This window comes from Leguminivora glycinivorella, chromosome 9, assembly GCF_023078275.1.
Source record: "Leguminivora glycinivorella isolate SPB_JAAS2020 chromosome 9, LegGlyc_1.1, whole genome shotgun sequence".
NCBI lineage: Eukaryota > Metazoa > Arthropoda > Insecta > Lepidoptera > Tortricidae > Leguminivora > Leguminivora glycinivorella.
Window position 1 is genome coordinate 10,719,600 of NC_062979.1, and position 22,172 is coordinate 10,741,771.

Sequence of the window (22,172 nt, forward strand, 5' to 3'; positions counted from 1 at the left end):
CATTCTAATGTACAGAAAAGACGAATAATTATGTCTTCAAAGTAATGTTATCTAGTGCTATGTCTTAAAAACCTATTCGCCCTTGCTAGCTAACCAATGGAAGCACGTCCCGGTCCTGGATGAATTGAACAGGCTGAAAGCTATTGGCTGCAAAATTGCTCAGCGCAAACGGAATAAAATAGATTTTATATCCATAATTTAGCAGGTAAAGTAGAAACATTAGTAGAAAATAATATGCTTAGGTACTAATGAACTAGTCTTTTTAACAAGATGGCAGTCGGCAAACGGAACAAAAAATTGTAGGCTCTCGGTTTAAGGCGTACTTCTGAAATTTCAGCGGCTTTGAAAATAACTTGTGTTTTAATTTAAGAATGCCTATCGGATAATTTTAAGACGTAATTGATAGCGTATTTTATTATTTTTACAGTGTGACAAGGGACGTGAATTACAATTGTGACGGCGATTGGGTCGGAAGATTTTTTTCTAATATACAATAACAATTAATAAAACTAGTCAACGCAGCCTGCCAGCAATACGAACGACCCGACCTAAGCTAATCGAAGAATATTAAAATGTTCAGTCATTTAACTCAATCGTGAAAAACAAATGACAAAGTCATAAAAATGTAAATGCAATTAATTATTCCCTTTCGTTTCATATTTCAGCGGTATTGGTTATAATTTTTATCCAATGAAAGTTTGAAATATTGAGTGCCGATTTATGATAATATAGGATATTACACAAAAAGCGCAGAAGTAAAATATTGCAAACGAGAGTAAAAACCCGAGTTAGCAATATTCTCACGCCTCAAGTTACACAATGCTTTTCAGCAGTTTCAGCACACTTCCAACAAAAAAATATATGAAAAACGATAACAAACAGTTAATCATGATACTTGAAATCTCATAACTCCTTTGGGAAAACATTTTTTATAACTCCCGCTCCGCCTGCGTGCAACTGCACACTTACTGTTCAAGTATGATGAAAAGATAACCTTTCACCTTTTTAAATTGCCAATACAATCGATTTCTAACGGAGTCATTACGGCAAGAGGGCCTCATTGACAACTTGAAAAGAGATATCGTTTTGCTGAAAATTACTTTTTTTATTGATGAAATCGCTTAAGCCTCCCAATTACTCTTTAAATCGAGGATCTCAGATGTAGCTAATGGCTAGACTTCAGTCCCATCTCAATTTACTGAATTCGTAATGTAATGTAATGGAATGGAATCGAAAATACATAAAATAGTATCAACTAATTGGTTGCGATTAAGTCCAAAAATGTAAAATGTTAATGTAACATTATGTACAGTCAACCAATCTGAATGCTAGGCCACTGTAGAACTCTTTCATAGTAAAAGTCAAACTGACTTCTATAGCAAATAAAGCAGGATGTCAATACAACAGGGTTCTAAAGTGGTTGTGACTCACTCTAGTGTGATTTGGCCTATCATATCTTTTACGCACTTGTACAGAAAGTGTGAAAACCCATTGCTCACTAGTGTCGCTAAAAATGTTAATAAAAAATAGAAAGAACATGTTTATAAATGATACACACAAAACATTGTTAAAACCCAACGTAGCTATCCCACATCTTTTCTCGTTGGCAAATGAAATGGCTGAGATTAATTTGTACGCACTAAACTTGTGAGTCGAGCATTAGCAATCTTTTCATAAAAGCTGAATGGGAAAGTCGATTTTTTACCTCAGAATAAATGACGGCGGTGGTAGCATGAACGGAATACAAATTGGAGGTGTTAATACCTATACTTTTACGTTACCTTTTTCTGGGGTACTATGAATGAGTAGAATTGAAACCTAAGAATTTACTTATTATGGGTTTTTATTATTAAACAAGCATTTGTAAATAAATAAAAGCATATCGTACAATCAGCATTAACAGTAGCGGATGAAATAACGCAACAAATAATAAATAACTTTCTTAAATATAGATAAATCTGTACAGTTTGCGGTCAGAAATATCATAGGTTAATTAATATATAATTATTAAGACACACATTTATTTTTATTTAACGGTGACAGAATAGTGGATATTTAACCCAAAGAAGGTGCTATCAGCTGCAAAATTGGATGGCGAATCAATGAATTCATTCATAATTTTTCCATGCACTTAACCAACCAACCTAACCAACGAAATGATGCCCTACTATGTCTTTTGTAGGATTAAAAAAAATTGATCGTGATTGATAATAGAATCGTGATTAAAAATAATCATTAGTTACAATTGTATAAGTAGTCCCTTCTTTTAATGAATAACTTAACAGCTCTCACAATATTAATTAACAGCTTTGTTTAAAATTAATCAAAGTAGCATTTACAGCCTGAGCTCCGCCGTTAATTTGAAGTCTTTGTTTTCTGAATAAAATTGAGACTAAAAATATCTTGATATGTTTACTTTTTGCTTTAACTCAATTCAGTGAGTCAATAGATAAACTTTACAATTCTATTGATAAACTTGAAAATCGGATTGTTTTTATTCCACCCTCTTTGAAAATATATTTTTGTTTTTTTTTATATATTATTTGCAGCAGTTTTATTGTTTTCTCAAGAAATTCAGTAACAACTTAGTAGAGAGTAATCCAATGCTGAAGGAATGCCTTTACCTCAGCAACTTGCAGATATTTTTCCAGTTTCTCAGCACAAAGACGCTGGCGAATAAACATCTCGATGTTTCCTATATTTAGTATCCGTTTGGCCAAAGATAACTCAGTATAAGACAAGTCTAAGATTATTAAGAAAAAATATGCTTGTTGGTGACACACACCTTTGGTTGATGGTCAGTTAGATGTTGCTAATATTAATATTTGATAAATTAACCCATACCTGCTCTGTGGGGCTAGATCATGATAGCATATGCTCTAAGTCGCGACAAGATACTGTCTCGTCGAAAAAGTCCAAGCCCTGCAGGTAGAGCGCATGGGTCATTTTGTCAAAACTGAGGTTAATTTTTTTCTATCCTGTGTCGAGAGATGGCAGTCTATGCACTGTGACAACACAGTTTATACCTTGGTTTCCTAGGTTAAGCGGCGGTCTCCATATTTCGTACTTACGTCGTACTAGTATCCAAGAAACCCGAGCTTTATTTTGACAGTAATCCATACTAATATTATCAATGGGAAAGTTTGTATGTCTGTTTCTTTGTCCGTCTTTCACGGCAAAACGGAGCGATGAATTGACGTGAATAATTGGAGATAGTTGAAGGGATGGAGAGTGATATAGGCTACTTTTTGTCTTTTTCTAACGCGAGCGAAGCCGCGGGCAAAAGCTAGTTCTCTGTACACTCGAATCTCTTTGGTTTGACCCTAATGCGATCGATAACAGGAACCTCTCTACCTAGTTTTGTTTACGATCACTTTATGGTTGCGGGAAATGTATTCCAGCTACGCTACAAAGTAACGGAAAACTCAACTATTGTGTGTGGATTGGGAAAAGCTACGTTTTCCAATTATACATTTTAGTACTTTTCAGAACTACATATAACAAACCACAGTAAATAAACTAAGACAATGGATGACTTTGTCAAAAGAAAATAACGACCGAAGATTATCACCTACTTCTTCATTACATCGCACGAGCTTCAACCGCAGAACTTCCACCAGAAATAATTATAGAAAAGGCCATTTGAGCATACAAGCATAAGGACCTAACGGAAAGCCAAATTTCGTCTCATTAAGGGCATCGCGAGATGCAGGTATATGGAAAATAACGACACCGATTTAATTAAATGTATTTGTTTATACATGATTATCCTCACAACGCCCGCCATACAACAATTTTGCGACAGAATTTCGATCCAACTTGTATTTTAAGTTGAGTTGAGTTTAATTTGTTCGAAACATTTTAGAGACAAAATAAAATGCTGCTTTATTCGTTCACTTAAAATTAAAATTCCATTAATACAAAATGTACGTCTCAGTTTGCATTGGGCGGAAAGAGGTGGAGAGATTCTAAACGTACAACTTATCATAAGGCGGACTTGACGCTTAAGAACTTTATTTAGATTGATTGCATACCGCGCTGTATTGCCTCGACTTTAAAAGTGCAATTTGCATTACACGAAGCAGTTACTAATACAAACGCGTGACTTGTGCGTCTTTTTACAGTGAACTGATACAAACGCGGTGAGTTAAAAAAAACCGGCCAAGAGCGTGTCGGGCCACGCTCAGTGTAGGGTTCCGTAGTTTTCCGTATTTTTCTCAAAAACTACTGAACCTATCAAGTTCAAAACAATTTTCCTAGAAAGTCTTTATAAAGTTCTACTTTTGTGATTTTTTTCATATTTTTTAAACATATGGTTCAAAAGATAGAGGGGGGGGGGACGCACTTTTTTTTCCTTTAAGAGCGATTATTTCCGAAAATATTAATATTATCAAAAAACGATCTTAGTAAACCCTTATTCATTTTTAAATACCTATCCAACAATATATCACACGTTGGGGTTAGAATTAAAAAAAAAATGTCAGCCCCCACTTTACATGTAGGGGGGGTACCCTAATAAAACATTTTTTTCCATTTTTTATTTTTGCACTTTGTTGGCGTGATTGATATACATATTGGTGCCAAATTTCAGCTTTCTAGTGCTAACAGTTACGGAGATTATCCGCGGACGGACGGACGGACGGACGGACGGACGGACAGACAGACAGACATGGCGAAACTATAAGGGTTCCTAGTTGACTACGGAACCCTAAAAATACGGTATGAATAATTACGTTATGAACCTAAAATATTAAGTTCCTCAGACTTGCGGACCGAAACAACGTGTCATCAAAGGCGCATTAAAAATCTCATCGCGCGAAGTTTCATGTTACATGTGCTTTTGCTACCCCTTTTGGGAATACAGGCGTGAGTTAATATAGGTACTATATTCATCAGACAAATTCTGAATTTATACAGGATGTAAACCTAATACGGGCGAACCTCTTAACGGTGGTGAGTATAGAACATAAAAATGTAATTAGATAACTTTTACTTAAAATTAGTTCGGCCCGCAACGTAATGCAAACACACTCGGGTTAAACGCTCGTTGACAGTTGTCATTGATTGTCATCGCAACCACGTTTACAGTACATTGCTGCAGGGAAATTTTTTATGGAGTGAAAATTAAGAGTAACCCAAAAACACCTATTATTAAAATTAATGATAACAATAATATTGAATATAATTCAATAATGCCTCGTTTCATTTATCGCCCTTATTACGTTTACGCGCTGAATAATATACCTTTGAGTTGTACTCATTTTATTTCACGTGAATATTAGTTATACCTAACATAATAAAAATCGTACAAACTTACTATACTTAATGTTGACATGAAGGATATGTTCTGTGGATAAATAACATTCATAAAACATAATAGAAGGCAAGAACACAGACAAGTAGTTCGAGAACGATTTTTGAGGTTATATTTTCGGATGTACCTAATAGTACTCGGTGAAATATGTAAAAAGAATCAGGCCCCGTAGCCAAATGACATTTCTGCGACGCGAAACGAAAACGAAACGCCGCGAAAGGTAGCCTGGCTTTGTCGCGCCAATACGCAAGAGCGATAGAGATAGATATCTACGAGAGTTTCGTTTCGTGAGCGTTTGTGCATTCGGCTATGCACGCAGCTTTGCATACCTTTGAGGTCATAATAAACAACTTTAATTATGGGACCGATGCTGAAATCGCGAAAAACATTGGCAGTTCCATACGTTTCCACTGACGTGACGCCGTTCATTTCTGTCTTTATGTTAAACCGTCGCAAATTCATATCTTTAAGTATTAAAACGTGCTGAATAGAAAAATATTACCCTCTTTCAGAACTTTCACGATATTTTCGGGAACACTTATATGTAGACTTTCGTTTTACGAGTTTAAAGTAATAAAACAACGTTCATTTTGAGCTAGGAATATATAATGTAAGTCTTTATGATCGTAGTTTCTGAGTAGCTATTTAATACATATGTTTATTAGAGCATTCGAACTTTGCTAATTATAATACGCGCAGATTTGAGAGCATAACTATTTAAATGTCAGCTTTATATTACGTACAATTTTTTTTATTTCTGTGACAAATATCTGCAAATTTGGAAGACGTTTACACGTGGAAAAAGATCTGTATCAAAACACGAAGAGGCGGCGAACCCACCTAAAAGATATTTGGTACAATGGCGAGGATTTGGTTAGAATGTTTTGTCGAAAATAGAAGTTCAAAAACTTACCGCAGTAAATAACTCGCGATTAATATTAGTGAAACCGTCCAGGTTCATGATGGGTGGGTTCTTGGCGATGGCCACTAAGAACATTTCCACCTCGCGCTGTTTGTCATCTGAGAAATTATTAAATACCTACTGTAACTGCTATGAACGCCAACTTGATAAGTTTGATAGTTATTTCCTCATACTTAGGCACTTTGTACTATCATTCAGAAGGAAGCCGAAGTAATAAAGGAACTTATTACGCACATACATAGCATAGACAATACAACCTTCAAATCAAGAGTGAACAGGCATCTTCTGGGCGAGCTCACTCCATCGTAGGCCACGTCTTTGCCTTTGGCTAGTCTGTGGTCAAGAGTAAGCCCATTTATAAAAAAAAAAAAAAAATGCTGTCTCTTTGTGAAAAATAATAATAACTGTCCTCTATGAGAAAACCTTATACAAATGAAAAAACTACAAGAGACAAGTACTTATATTTGCTAGATTTGTTGAGTTTATTTTTTACTTTAATACGCTCTGAATATGTGAAAGTGATAACAAAAAATGTCTTTACGGTACACGCAATACGAAATAGACAATGGTAACGATTTATTTTGTAGACACTTTTCGCGTGACTTAGCGCACTACATGAAATTTCTAAGATTTGAGTTTTGACACTACCAGATACACAACAGTAAGCAGAAAATACCTTTTATGAAGACCTTTTTATTTTACAAAAAAACTACCTGAGTTCTTTTTTATATAGCTTTATCAAAGTACTTACTTACCTTTCCACTTACCTTCCTCAACGCATGATACGCCTCATTGCATATAATGAACAACAAAGTCATGCAAAAACCGACAATGACAAACAACCCCATCTCCTTATAGCTCAAACCGTGTTCCAGTATCTCCGAGATCATATCTTCATATTTAAGTAGATACCATTATTCACTAAGTATTTAAGTTTCCACATCACATACCTTTCTCGACGCATGATACGCCTCATTGCATATAATGAACAACAAAGTCATGCAATATCCGACAATCACGAACAACCCCATCTCCTTATAGCTCAAGCCATGTTCCAATATCTCCGAGAGCGCGCCGTACAACGAAATGGTGGTCGTGAAAAATATGACCATGCAGTAAATTCCGTACATGTTAGAATACGCCCGACCTGTGAACAAGATTTCGCATAATTTTGAGAAAATATTGTACTTTTGGCTTTAGAATGTGCTAGTTCCAACTTCCGACAGAAATTTTATGTAACTTACTTTGTGGATGAGAGTTTTTACTAGTTTATAGAGCTAAAAGCTACAATACAATACTCTTTATTGCACACCTCACATAGTTTACAAGTAATGCACAAGAAACAAAAACAAATTAAACAGAGGTAACAGGCGGTCTTATCGCTTAAGAGCGATCTCTTCCAGACAACCTTTGGGTACTGGAGTTAATATAATCAGAATATATGGTAGGTGGCTCTAAGAAATATGAGAAGTAGAATTTAAATACAACCAAACAACACAAAACACTCATTCAAATAGACATACATAAATAAGTATGACCATAACCATACATAAACATACATACATACATAAAAAGGTTTAATATTAATAAAGAAACAAACAACAGTGTCATTCATAAAATCTAAGGAAGGGAAAGATAGTATTCTTTAAGATTTGATTTAAAAGAGGCAATAGATTGAGAACGTTTTAACTCAACAGGGAGAGAGTTCCACAGTCAAATAGCTTGGAAAGTAAATGAACGATTATAAAATTTGGAAGATGAAGATGGCACAGATAGAAGGAAATTTTAAGAGGATCTAATTGAATTAACATAAGAGAAACGCTCCTTGAGATAGCGGGGCGTTGCTGGATTAAAAAGTATAGATTAAAGACCCTACCTACTATTAACTACCTACCTACTATTTAGCGATTCTAAATTTATTCAACTGATCTGCTAGCATTTTTCAAATTATGGCTATATAACTTAGAGTAAAATGCACATACCTACACAAATAAGTATCAGCGTAGCGCAATCAACTGAATGAGACGTACGTTAGAATTGGTTTGATAAATCTTGATTCATTTTTAAATACGCGCATACCATTAAAACTCGAATTCCTCAAATTATTTCAAAACCTCCTATCACCAACTTTAAGAAAAAATGCCCTCACGCTCCAGATTAGTTGCTAACTTGTTTAAGATGGGCCAGATGACGCGAATGGCTCCTTATTGCATGCCACCTGCCACAAATGGCGGGACCGCTTTATCTTTTAGATTACATTTCATGAGAGGTTTTGATGGCTGCCATTTGTTCGGCTCGTTCTTATTCAGAGAAATTAATACTTTAATTTGAATGAAAGTTGTATTTAACTTTTTAAATTAAAAATGTTTATGAAATAAAACTATGGAAACGGATTAAATCGCGTATAATGAATTTAAAATACATCCCGACGTTTCGAACTCTTTACAGCGTTCGTGGTCAACGGGTGACTGAGGAAAAATTAAAATGTGCAAAAGCTACCCACTTACAAGAAATATTAACGAAGCATGACCACAAATAATATAGATAAATAATATAGTTTTATTTCATGAGTAACTATCGCGGTAACCGAAGACAATATTAAAAATGTTTTTCGAAAATTAAAATAGCTAACCTAAATGAAGCACATATCAAAAGTGTAAACAATTGCTACGAACATTATGATGATTACCAAATAGTTCCAGTTACTCATACCTAACGAATACTTTTAAACAGTGTTAACGCATAATTTATTCCATTCATTAATGGTTGCTGCAATCTTCGTTTGGTCATGATTCAGTTTTAGAGACATTGACAAAAAAATTAAAAAAAAAAATTGTCCAAAAAACCTACTTAAACTGCAATGCAGATGCATTAAAATTGGCAACAGCAACTAAAACTGTATTTTCATACTCTCCTATTTACGACACGCCGTAAAGGACATTTTCCTAATAACTGCCTACAAAATGGCAGGGGTTCAAATGCACCGCGCAACAGGTTAGGGGGATATCAGGCGGGAACGGCTATCGTTACCCGCCACTGGAAATGGGAAGGAAGCTATGTCGATAAATAGCAGTATATCCCTATAATTTGCACATTTTGGCACTGTCTCTTGGGATAATGTGTCCTGGGTTTATTGCATTCAATTGTGTATAAGGAACTTTGACAATCGCGACTACGTCGTTTTACTCGTTTTTAGGGTTCCGTAGTCAACTAGGTCTGTCTGTCCGTCCGTCCGTCCGTCCGTCCGTCCGTCCGTCCGTCCGTCCGTCCGTCCGTCCGTCCGTCCGTCCGTCCGTCCGTCCGTCCGCGGATAATCTCAGTAACCGTTAGCACTAGAAAGCTGAAATTTGGTACCAATATGTATATCAAACACGCCAACAAAGTGCAAAAATAAAAAATGGAAAAAAATGTTTTATTAGGGTACCCCCTTTACATGTAAAGTGGGGGTGATATTTTTTTTCATTCCAACCCCAACGTGTGATATATTGTTGGATAGGTATTTAAAAATGAATAAGGGTTTACGAAGATCGTTTTTTGATAATATTAATATTTTCGGAAATAATCGCTCCTAAAGGAAAAAAAACTGCGTCCCCCCCTCTGCCTTTTGAACCATATGTTTAAAAAATATGAAAAAAATCACAAAAGTAGAACTTTATAAAGACTTTCTAGGAAAATTGTTTTGAACTTGATAGGTAGAAACCCTACACTGAGCGTGGCCCGACACGCTCTTGTTAATATTTAGTCTTGTATTTAGTAGCAAACGGCAGTGGGCGATAGAAGTCACTTTCAAATTCCTTAGTCTTGTGGTCTGATTAGAATAGGAAACTCACTTATGACATTTCTCTTCTCTCGCTACATTATTCACTAGCCTAAGTTAAGTAATTTGGCTATAAAAATATCCGACAGAAAAACCTTGCTTAACCTTGTTAGTACGTACATGTATTTACACTTTACTTACCCAACTGCTGCATCATGTGCGACAAGTCGACCCAGAGATGGCGGTACTGAGCAAGCATCAGGGCCGGATGGTCGGCCTCCAGAGCCTTGTGTAGGTTTCGGGCTAAACCTTTAGATGCTGTTCCAAAAGCGTTACAGTTGATGTACCTGATGATAAAAATGTGGATTTTATCATTTCGCAAAACTTGATGCCATATATCGCCAGAAATGCGGCCAGTGTCTTGGGGACATTGCCTCGGGTGGCATTACAATACATCTCCAAGCGATGCCACTATGCTTAAAATAAATTTTAAAGTCGAAAATTACTGCCCTGGGTGAGACTTGAACTCACAACATCTAAATCAATACTCTAGGTGCCGTATCCGAATGGCAATTGTGCGACGCGAAACGAAAACGAAACGCCGCGAAAGGTGGTTTGGCTCCGTCGCGCCAATACGCAAGAACGATAGAGGTAGATATCTACGAGCGTTTCGTCTCATGAGCGTTTGTGCCATTTGGCTACGTACCCTGCGCTCTTGCCATCTGAGTCACTAAGACTCCAAATCAGCGAAATTTTTCACTATAAGTCTATGGGTCTTGTAGCGACATCTACCGCCAGAGCATTACACATATTCAACGCGTGCGTATCGATCGATATAACTTTTTTTGATATATTTTTAGTCGTTATAACGATCATTTGATATAATTATTGAATCATATAATAACAAATAATATACTAACAAATTGTATAATTCTCATTTAATATACTTAATGATCATTTTTTCGAATAACATTTATTATAACATACTTTGTGTATAATGCTTATTTCCGATAATAAATAAATTGTATAACACAAATTCTTTCTAAAGCACAGTTAGAATAATAAAAATATAGAATAAATTAGATCTGTAATTTACCAGAAAAGAAGATTAGGTTAGAACTGTGACCCCTACACACAACGCGCTGCTACCAGAAGAAAATAGGTTAGGTTAGGTTATAACTGTGCCCCTTAAACATATGTACTGCTATCAGAAAAGTAGGTTAGGTTAGGTTAGAACTGTGATCCCATCAAAAAAGAATAAAATTAATTCATGAAATGTTTTATACTGCTTGCTAGTTATATTTACTAGTAGTATATCAATAGATAGTTATACAATATAACGGTTATTATAAATAAGTGTTATACGAAATAATCATTATACAAAATAAAAGTAGATATTTTGTGGTTATACCAAGTGTTAATTATGTCAAATGAATGATTATATCCTTTAAATATATACCAAATGTTGTTATATCAAATATATGTTACTATACCAAAAAAGTTTATACCAATCATTACACACCCATATTCAACGGTCGTATGAGTTCAAGTCACCCAGGGCAGTAATATTATGGTAAGACTGGATTTATTTTATTAATTGTTTGTTTGTTTTAGGGTTCTAACTATACCGTACTTTGTTGCGAATGCCGTATTAAATAAAAACTAGACAGAAATTTTTCTATATCTTTTTCTCTGGTTTCCAATTACAAATATGCCATTTCACTTACCACAGTGAACAAAATCCATCCAACATAGCTATGATATGGTAATAAGCTAAAGAGTGCCACAGCTCGAAATCATCCTGCAAGTAGTGCTGGGATAGAATGACGGCGAAACTCAAACCCCATGAGAAGAAGCATAACCCCAAGTAAGGGAGTACAGATTTGGGAATACTATTGGCGTTCCTGTGATCTTAAGGTATTTAAGCTGAAAAAAAAAATATTTATTTTATAGCCAAAGAGAATAGGGAGTATTACGGCAATGTTCTGCCAACAGAGTGCAGCACTTTCACACAATGCCTTAGACAGTTTTTTGAAAGTTTTCTCAATAACATTGATGCATCAAGGCGGTTTGTTTAGCTGAGGACTTACAGCGAACACAGTCATGTTGATTCCCGTCACACTTACACTGAGAGAAATTTGCATTGTGAATTTAACAAGTTCGACTTGTTGCGGTTTATCCGTTTGAATCAGCCAAACGTATGTTTAAAACAATATGTGTCAGGTTGTTTTTATAAAATCGACTTGTTGATTCAAATATATTGCCGATTCAAATGACAAGTAGCTTGTTGTTTGAACCAAAGAGCACGTAGGCGCTATTTAAACCAAAAAACTTGTTGAACGAACATGAAAACTGGTTGTAAAATTTCATTTCAATAGGAAATTATGAAACTATTCGGTACTTATTATATTTTACCTGGTAGTGAGTCCACATATTTTTAAATATTGCGACCTGCGGGCCATGCCGCCACGACGCGATGGGAAGAAGAAAATGCGGTATAAGGATGCTGAGAAAGATAATGTTGTAAATCACCTCGTCGAACCGCTTATTATTACTTTTTTGAAAATTTTCATAGCGCTCTTTCCCAACTGAAAAACATGAGTAAAGCAGGTACAAAGCAAGTCAAGTCAGACTCGCGTCGCGAGTAATCCAACTTTAGATGTACATTTATAAACTACCCATACAACCATTTCAGTCGCAAAATCTTCAAATCAGTAACTAACTGTCAAATGTGACACAACGCGTGGTAACGTCGTGCAAACAATGCGACCGTATTGATACAATAACAAAATGTAGTCGTCGTGTGCACTCGTTACGGTAACAAAATGTGTACAAATTTGTGGCTGTCAATGTCACTGTCAGAATGACTTTTAACGACACTTTATTAGTCGACGTTTGCACACATAACGGTAACAACATGTGGACGAATTTGTGGCTGTCATTGTCACTGTCAGAACGGTTTCTGACAGTGACATTGACAGAATTTGTACACACATGTGTAGGTCTGATTACCGAACTGCTCCTAAACCACTGTATCCGCAAATGACAATCTGAAATACGAAGGTTTCTCAAACTGTCTTGTGAAGTTGTGGACTGGTTGTTTTGAATCATTTAAATATGAGCGAATTAAATAATAATAAACGACGACGACCATTTAAGCACTCTTCGACATTTTATAGAAATGTGGGAAAGTTAAGAAAAATGCAGAATGATAATACAAATAGATAAGCACTTTATAGTTACTTAATGTATTAAATATATAATTTTTAATTCTTATTGATAAAAATGAAGTGTAGTGTTGCTTTACACAATAAAAGTAGGAATCAAATGAAATAGAGTATTTACTGTGATATTAATAGAATTTCTGTTGCGCAATGATAGTTTTTTTTTCAGTACAGATGCTGCATTTTTTAACGCAGTAGTGCGAGCAAATCAAGCAATGATTCATTTCTTGTCTGGTCGAAACTCTTAGCTTAGATTTAGGTACTGAAAATCGTCGTACGATACACGTGCGAAAAGGACATTCACAACTCGTGTCGATTTAAAACACTCCCTTCGTTCGTGTATTAATTTATCGCTACTCGTATCGATTTTCCTCTTTTCCGCACTCGTATCTACAAGTATTTTGTTTGGGTTACAAAAAAAACACATTATTTACTCTACTACGTTTTATTTATGTCTCTTTAACATTACAAATTTGTAGACACTTATCTATACAAACATCTTGACAAAAGAGGTACAGATCGCTGAAATGAATGTTGATAGTAATATTAATGAAGACTACTTCAACAAGTGTCAATTGTGAAATGCCGCAAAATACTAGTTGCTCTATAGAAGACCATAATAATATGATCCCCGATCCTTTACAACCCAGCAGCTCGGTACGCACGTTACAATTTTTTTTAATCTTCTTTAGTGAGGGCAACTGAGTACGGCGGCATATTTAATTGTTTATAAAGTTTGAGGATACCTGGAAAAAATTAATACAAGAAGCCATTTTGAAAATATAATAAATATTCACTGCTTTCGGTCACGCGTGTACGCTGCGACCATTTTGCGACCGTTTGTCGACCGTTTGGTGACCGTTTGGCGACTGTTTTTTACATGGAATATTACCGTCTTAATCCATATTTTAACAACTTTATTGGTTTTCTAGGCATTATTTTTATTATTTCAGTATAGTATATGCACCGGAGCACTAAAACTTCACCATTCAATGTACATAACACGCAAACACCGAGTAGTCAATAATATTATTACTGGTTAAACTGAGGTAAATTGATGGCGCGTTGATAAATTTAGACTTATTTTATGAAATCACTCGAGCAATTTAATTGGCCATGGTAATTAGCCCACATTATATTACAAATGCAAACAATATTTATCTTTAACAAATTCTTACGCCATTACATTTTAATGTCAAATGATTTTATTTCTTTTTTACTTTGACGTCTCTGACAGTCGCCATTTGAAAAGAATGAAATGAACGAATGATTTTGGGAAAGTAGTCGCCAAACGGTAACAATGTGTGGACGCGTAGTGCACACTTCTGTCACTTCTGTGACCATTTGTGCCTGTTACCAATCGTCCCCATTTGGGTCGCCGCGACTAAACGTCCACCGTACTGCGACTAAGCATTGAGACCCGAAGACCTGTGTGTACACAAAATAGGAGGATTTGTGTAGGAACGGCGACCGATTATGGTTATATGGGTATAATTATTTTAGTATCCGTCGCCCAAATCTAATGTTTAATTTGTATTATTTTTTGTATTATTCATCGTGTCTTGTATTTATTTTGTGGTTTACAGTGCCTTGGTGTAAACTGTAATGCTGTGTTACTTTTTGATTAAATAAATAAATAATCAATCATTCAGTTATGTGTTATGGTAGGTACCCTTTGTGTTTTGCTGTCAAATAAATTTGAAGGCCTTCGTCAATTTGAATTGTTTCTTAGCTCACACAGTCTACTCGTGGTGCTATAAGTGACTTGTAGTTTATCCAAAAATGTTGATATGACGTATTATGCTACAGTTACAGGTAAGTTGATATTTCAACTAAAATACATTTTAAATAGAACTTATACTTTAGGTACTACGTAGTAAACAAAATATTTACCTTTGACTACAATGATTGACTCAAGAGACCACACAAGATAGGCCCAAAACGTTGCTTTTGAAATCCAGTTGTAGGTAGTCCGCTTGGTTGTTTGTGCATCTAACAAAAATTATTGACTTAACATTAGCCCAAATGTTGAGAATGTTATTAATACTCGTATTAGTGTTTTTCTATAACATTGAATTCACCTGAAATATTTATTTTCGATACCCGAATAATAGGCATGTAGTGTATAGATTATTGATAGGGTTGTGATATAGAAGTTATTGTGCTTATCTAGGAGTTCATCGTCTTGTGCAGTGATTTAGACACCGAATTGTTGGGCAGTCTCTGACCTGGAACCCGCATCAGATCAAAAAAGCGATGCGCGATTGCGCATTAAAGTGGAAAGGAAACTTCCTTTCCTTTGCCCACAAAATTACGCACTTTTTTTCTTTTACCTCGGTAGATAAAAAACAGTGAGCAATTTTTTACATCATATTGACTTGTTTAATCTTACCTTTCGGTACCCTCATAATAGGCATAATGCCCATGATCTGGAACAGAACTAACAAGCTCTTGGTGGTGATATAGAAGCTATCGTGCTTGTCTAGGAGTTCGCCGTCTTGTGCGGTGATCTGTAGACCGGGCAGTTGGGCAGTTTCTTGGTTTTTATCTGTACACCAATAAAACTTATTGAGATACCGAACGCAATTTAAAATTGACTTTTCTTCCCGCTAGTATGAACCAAAGAGAATTTTTCTTCCGTGCTAGAAATGAAAAGCACTTTTCTGTTATAGGTAAGACACATTCTTCTTGTGGGTATCGTAGAAGGCGACTGTGGGATATGGGTTAAATTGTGGCGTAGGCGAGGGCTGGCAACCTGTCACTGCAAAGTCACAATTTCGTTTTCTGTCAACCCCTTATTTGCCAAGAGTGGCACTGAAACTTGAGTAGTTTATTTTTATTTTCATATAGTTTCATGTGCTCTGCCTACCCCTTCATGGGATACAGGCGTGATTGTATCTGTGTATGAGTATGTGTGTAAGACACATTTGTTTAAATAATTTTCTGTTTAAATATATTATTTTCGAACGCAATAATTCCCTCATAGGTGATGAGAAGAACTGGGGCTCATTTCTCAAAACTGAAAGTTACAAGTTACAAGCGGAAGTCTCTTTCCAAGTTGTCATAATTATTAGACATTGACTACTTGTACCTAAATTGTAACTTATAGCTTCGGGAAATGGGCCCCAGTAGGTAAGTATTAAACTAAACTCTACCTTGAATGCTAAGAGTAAGGCTAAGACACTTAAATGTACATAAAAACCAGCGAAATCCTCCTCCTTCCTCCTTAAATGTGAAACATGACTTAAAGATGGTTGGTTCCGTTTGCAGACTACGTCCGTTACGTTATGAGTAAGTATCTACAATTTTATTATTCATAACATTTAACAGATTAATAGTATTTTATACAATCGTGATATATTACAAAGCTTTTCAGTCGAGTACCATGTTTAGGCCTAATAGTAAGGTACGAGAGTGAAAAGCTTAATTATATCGCTATTGTATACAAATTATACAATACTTTTTCTACGAGTCATCATCTTCATCATCAATGGACAGAAATATCATCATTCATGCAAGTTAAAATTAATGTTAATAGCGTCGTTCACCGTTGTATCAACATCGAATTACCTGGCAACCAATTGTTTGTCATAACCGTATCTGATTGGCCGATAACGCGACAGATAAAAAAAATGTTTCAGATGCAGAAAAATTTGCCAGGTATCGCAAATTAGTATAGAAATTGTATGAAGTTCTATTTTTGAAATTATTACAGTTAACTAAAGTCAACTATAATGAGATTATTATAGTTGAGTCGGAACTGCCATAGAGTATCCAACACTGAAAAGTTAGCACTTATAGTTTAGTCTATGGTGTCCTAATTGACAGATTACAGTCGACGAGTAGAAAAATTCAATTAAAGATGCACTATAGAGGAAAACTTTACGTAGTAGATATCGCAATAACACGACGAAAGCATTTTTATACCTTAATACGAACAAAATTAAGGACGTTGATGTAATTTACCAAGGCTGGATAAATAAAATTATGCGCCAAGCTCGGTTTAACTTTACGAGGGTAAATTATTTTAAACCTCGAAAATTAGGATTAGGATACCCTTCTATGTGTAGGTATAACGCGAGAGTACCCTGTTAGGATTAACACAATCTGTATTTCTAAAACCTATAACTAAACAATTTGCACTACTAACGATAAAATAAATAAATACATAGGTTGATAAAAAAAGAGCGCAGGTGGCCTAGCGATAAGAGGGTGGTGCGTCTTTATTGAATCTGAATGTCGCGAATTCAAATCATCAGTTGTTAAGAAATGGAACATGCCCTTCTTCAATCTTCTGTATTCCCGGTTGGTTACAATATAAGAGTGAATTGGCTATTACTGAACCAGTAAACTACAACTTCGGCGTTGTCGTCGCTTTCCATCAGGTGCCACTAAAGTCAGTCGCTGGTCAGTTTATAATTTAAAAAAAAAGTACCAGTCGCTTTTTCATGCATATGAGCGTGTCACTGCCAAACAGTAGCATGAGAATCATGAAATTCTTGAACATGTAAACAAAGATGAATTAGAGTTCTTACCATCATCTTCATTTCCATTTTTCCCAAACATATCCCTCTTCCTGATCTGTTCGTTCTGGTTCGGATTAAACATTTTGAATCTTGGATTGTCATTCTCCATTTTGTTGTTTCCGGAATTCCGGATCTCTCAAAGTGGGGAGGCTCTTTGGGACCGTCCGCCTTGCCGGGCGTGAAAGCTGTAGTAACAAAATACGCCATAATCAATCATAAATAATCCACCCGTCTCGGCTTACTTGGTTATGCGCATTTGATTCTTAAAAACTGTGGAGTTGCTTTGAAGAAAATAATATTGGTTTTTTTTTGTTGTAATTTTATAATTTTTTTTAATATCCTCCACCATAAACTGAGTAAAATCATGGTGCGCTGTAGTAGCGTATTGTTTTATAGCTTTTAGTTGACCTTGTATTACAAGTTGTCAAATCGTTTTGTCATGGAAACACACTTGTAATACAAGGCTTGTACCTTTCGAGAAACGGGCCCCTGGTTGTAATTTTTGTAACTACCATTTTTGTAACTAAATTAACTTTACCACCTGCAAAATTATAATAGTCTATCTAGGTGTCTGTATGCGTAGCCGAATGCACAAACGCTCACGAAACACCCAAGATCATATCTCGTTCTTAGCTATCTATCTCTATCGCTCTTGCGTATTGGCGCGACAGAGCCAGACTACATTTCTGCGCCGTTTCGGTGGCTTTTCGCCTCGCAGAAATGCCATTCGGCTACGGGGTCTGAAATAAGGCAAAGTGCCACCTTGAGTATCATTTTTAAAAGTTATTGAAAGATAAAATGATGTTTGATTACTAAATCCAGTTTTATTTAAAAACTCGTAATAAATAATTACGTATGAAAAAATCTATGGAAATTGATAAACAATGAAAGAAGAAGACATTGCATGTACGCAATTCATATTCACATACATAGCTTTGACATGTAGTGAACATGGAAATTTTCACATGCCCTGTGGCAGAGCATATTAAGGATCTCCAATGTAAACACTTTATAACATCTACTGTAACGCACCATATGTTCTTGTGAATAAACTTTCATTCATTCATTCATTCATTCATTCATTCATTCAATGCGTGTAAAGTGTAATGAATTTTCAATACAATAGTACAAGCTTTGCTTAGTTTGGGGCTAAGTTGATCTGTGTAAGGTGTCCCCAATATTTATTTATTTATTTATTTTAATACACCCCGACGACGTTTCACACCCTTTACAGCGTTGGTCAACGAACTCCGCTCTACGGGTGATTGTTAAATTGACTGTTGTATACTTTACGTATTTACGAGCCTTTTTCTACAAACACCAACAATATAAAATAAAAGCCTCTCCATACCCGCCCTATTCTCAGACACCGCTTGACAGCCGTGCGCCGATGACGCCGCACGGCGCCCATTAAATTAATTCATATTTCACACTAATGGCGACTTCTAACACTTAACCACTAACTGAGACGTTAGCTTGGCCTCGCTGCATGCGTAATGTGGATTATATGGTATTGAGCGCTTGTCAAATAAATTAGCTACATATACTACATTAGACGGTCAACCAAATCGTGGCACTAAAAAAAGGTGCAAAAATGGGAATGGAACCTTTTCCCCTAATTGTTTTTCATTCCCCTCCCCCCTCCCTAATTATTAAACGTCAAGGTATAGAAAGGCCGTAAAGGCATACGCTTTATGAAGACAATAGGCCGGTGAGCCCTACCTTTTTCAAATTTCCGTCTTTAAAAATATTACCAATGATCACAATAATTCAGCAAAACATAAGAATTGGAGCAGACCCTGATTTCTTTCAGTTGGGACGCAACTGCAACCGCGCGAGATTCAAAAATACACATTTGAAATAAGAATATTCGGAACAAGCCTTTAAAATGCGAATAGAATAAATTCAGTCCACTTGCACCAACCACTTAACTCAGGGTTAGTGGGCTGTCATCTGCCAAATTCCATATAAAATGGTGGGTTACTTGCACCAACGAAAATGGAGGGTTTACCATTTTCGTTGGTGCAAGTAGCCCTAGGGCAAAATTTACTGCCTTTCAGGTATTCCTATGTAATTTTAACTTACGGCCTCCGGAGTTAACATTTCATTCAAGGGGAGACATTGGAAAAATGACTATTTTTATACTATTCTAATGTTAATGCGTCTTTTGCAGATTCTTCCTATTACATGTTACATCTAAAATTTTAACAAAAAATCCATAAAACCTACACACAATTATTTTATTATAAATCAAGAACGAATCAAAATATATAACACCAACATATTCACAGATAACTCCAATTAATTACACGCACTTTTATGCTTCACTTCGACCGTGTTGATTTCAGAGCCAATTTGCACCATAAACAAACTCCGTACATGTTTATGGCTAATTAAAACTGGTAAAAAGCAGAAAGCCTTCATCAAGGCTGTTTGGAAACGCTAAATGGAATATAAATTGACGTAAACGTGTTTGATCACTGCTTGCCGGTTGGTTAATTTGAAATGTTGCGCTTGACACTTCGGTTCGTACCTTCCTTCAGCAAAAAAAAAACTTACCAGATTTGCTTCCAGCAAGATATGCTTGCAGCAAAATGGCTGCGAAATTACGCACAGATGGTAAACGAACGAACGATAATGCCTAGTTCATTTTTGGCATAAGTACCTAAAAGCTACGAAGAGCTATTAATTTCATCTCGGGCCATGCTGTATCGCAACGGTTTCCTTTTATTCTTCAAAAACAGAAGTTTCATATGTATTTATATCTGTAGCTGGTAACCTTAAACATAATTAATATGAGTATCTATTTGTACTTGAGGTACAGACAGGAAGTATAATAATTGAAAGGGTTGATATGTCACTGTCACTGGAGCCAGATCAGTAGGCCCACGGCCCACTGTGAACGATGGAAAATATCTCTCTTGAAGCAATTGAGAGTAGACTTGAATACACGTGTAATTTTTTATGCCGATTTAATCAAAAGGGTTCATTGTGGTTTTGAAAAAGTGCAATTTCCATAAAGCTTCGATTTGAATCAATCTGTATACAACTGATATTCTTGTAACATTTAGTTCTACGTTTTGAACATAAAATTTGATATCGATAAAGTATACATGCAGTCAGGTTGACTCCGACGGACCAAAGCGGCATCCGCCATTCATTTAAACCGCTTAATTGATATTTACGCTGTTATTGTGCGCTTTAATAACGTTGTCAGATGCTTTTGTGAGCTGATCGCATTATGCAAATACCATTGTACCGTGACACCGCTTATTTATTGCATTCTGGATTAATCAGACTTATATATTCATTACGTCTTCAGTCACGTGCGGGAGGAGATAAAAAGCCATATTCTGGAAGTCGGGCAGAAAACTTTAACAAAAACGTAAGGATTGTTAGATTACGACTATAACAAAATTCAACAGAATATTCGTGTCTCATCTTAGGTACAATCCGCTAAATTAGTCTCACTTTCGGCTCATCTCCGCTCCGGGATTAAGGCAATTTGTTTCTTTGCATTTTTGCGTTAAATTCTTTAAAAAATCGAGGTTATTTAAGAATAAATAATGTCGTATACCTACGTGGTAAAAACCTACTGTGATTTGTGTGTTATTATTAAAACTACCTACCAAAAATATTTCATAAACTAGTTTCAGTAAAAAAGCGGTTTTCTAAAAAGATGTTATAACTCATTGCTCTAATATTTTTAACGGACTCTATTTTCAAGTAAAATAAAGGTGATAGCTGGTAACTAGAGCTACCAAAAGCCACTGAGTGGATAATTATCAACAAAATAACATATTAATACATACTCGTATGTTGGATAACAAGACGACATGAATAAGGTTACCACATCACCTCGTATCTAAAGCCTGGCGTAATATTTCAACACTCATACGTGAGCATTTTGTATTTCGCGGGGTCTCCGCCAAGTATAAAAGGGACAAAATGCTTTTTTTTTGCTTATTGCGCGCTCCGTTGATGTTGTTAAACTTTGTATCTTGAGAGAAATCTTGCGATTAAAGTAATTGGACTAGACTGTGAGATAAAGAAAAAAATGAGTGCGCGGTAGTCAGATTGTTTTATATTCCTACTTTGTTTTGCCGAGGAATGACGTACACTGTAGAAAATAGGTCAATTTAAAGATTTAATAAAGTTGAAATGAAAACAAACTTATCAACATTTGGCAATAAATCTACAGTATTTCTGGAAATTGGCTAGATCCGTAGAACCAACAACGCCTCGCTAACAGCCGGCATTTGTTCGTGCATCCTCCCCCGCTTTGTCACTGTTTGCGTCGCAAGGATTTGCTTTGAGATATCTGCAACTATTTGGAATATGTTTAGGAAATTGCATAGAACCATCTATTGTCAGTTCAATTTGATTAAATTCTCGTATTAGTATCGTATTTTATTTTATTTTTCATTTA

General features: G+C 35.7%; 1 protein-coding gene and 1 long non-coding RNA gene across 2 annotated transcripts; one reads left to right on the plus strand and one right to left on the minus strand.

Annotated features, from left to right (window-relative positions):
- Nucleotides 1-886: 886 nt before the first annotated feature.
- Nucleotides 887-17,867, minus strand: LOC125229511 (gustatory and odorant receptor 22-like). Its single transcript, XM_048134365.1, is given in 11 exon segments — nucleotides 887-909; nucleotides 5,314-5,347; nucleotides 6,228-6,365; nucleotides 7,178-7,383; nucleotides 10,195-10,340; nucleotides 11,721-11,853; nucleotides 11,856-11,919; nucleotides 12,409-12,581; nucleotides 15,111-15,209; nucleotides 15,610-15,765; nucleotides 17,753-17,867. Coding segments are annotated over 11 exon segments (1,272 nt in total). The 5' UTR covers nucleotides 17,853-17,867.
- LOC125229512 lies at nucleotides 4,568-18,803 on the plus strand. Its single transcript, XR_007177409.1, has 3 exons — nucleotides 4,568-4,577; nucleotides 5,401-5,402; nucleotides 18,635-18,803. It is a non-coding gene; the product is annotated as an uncharacterized LOC125229512 (long non-coding RNA).
- Nucleotides 18,804-22,172: the final 3,369 nt, after the last annotated feature.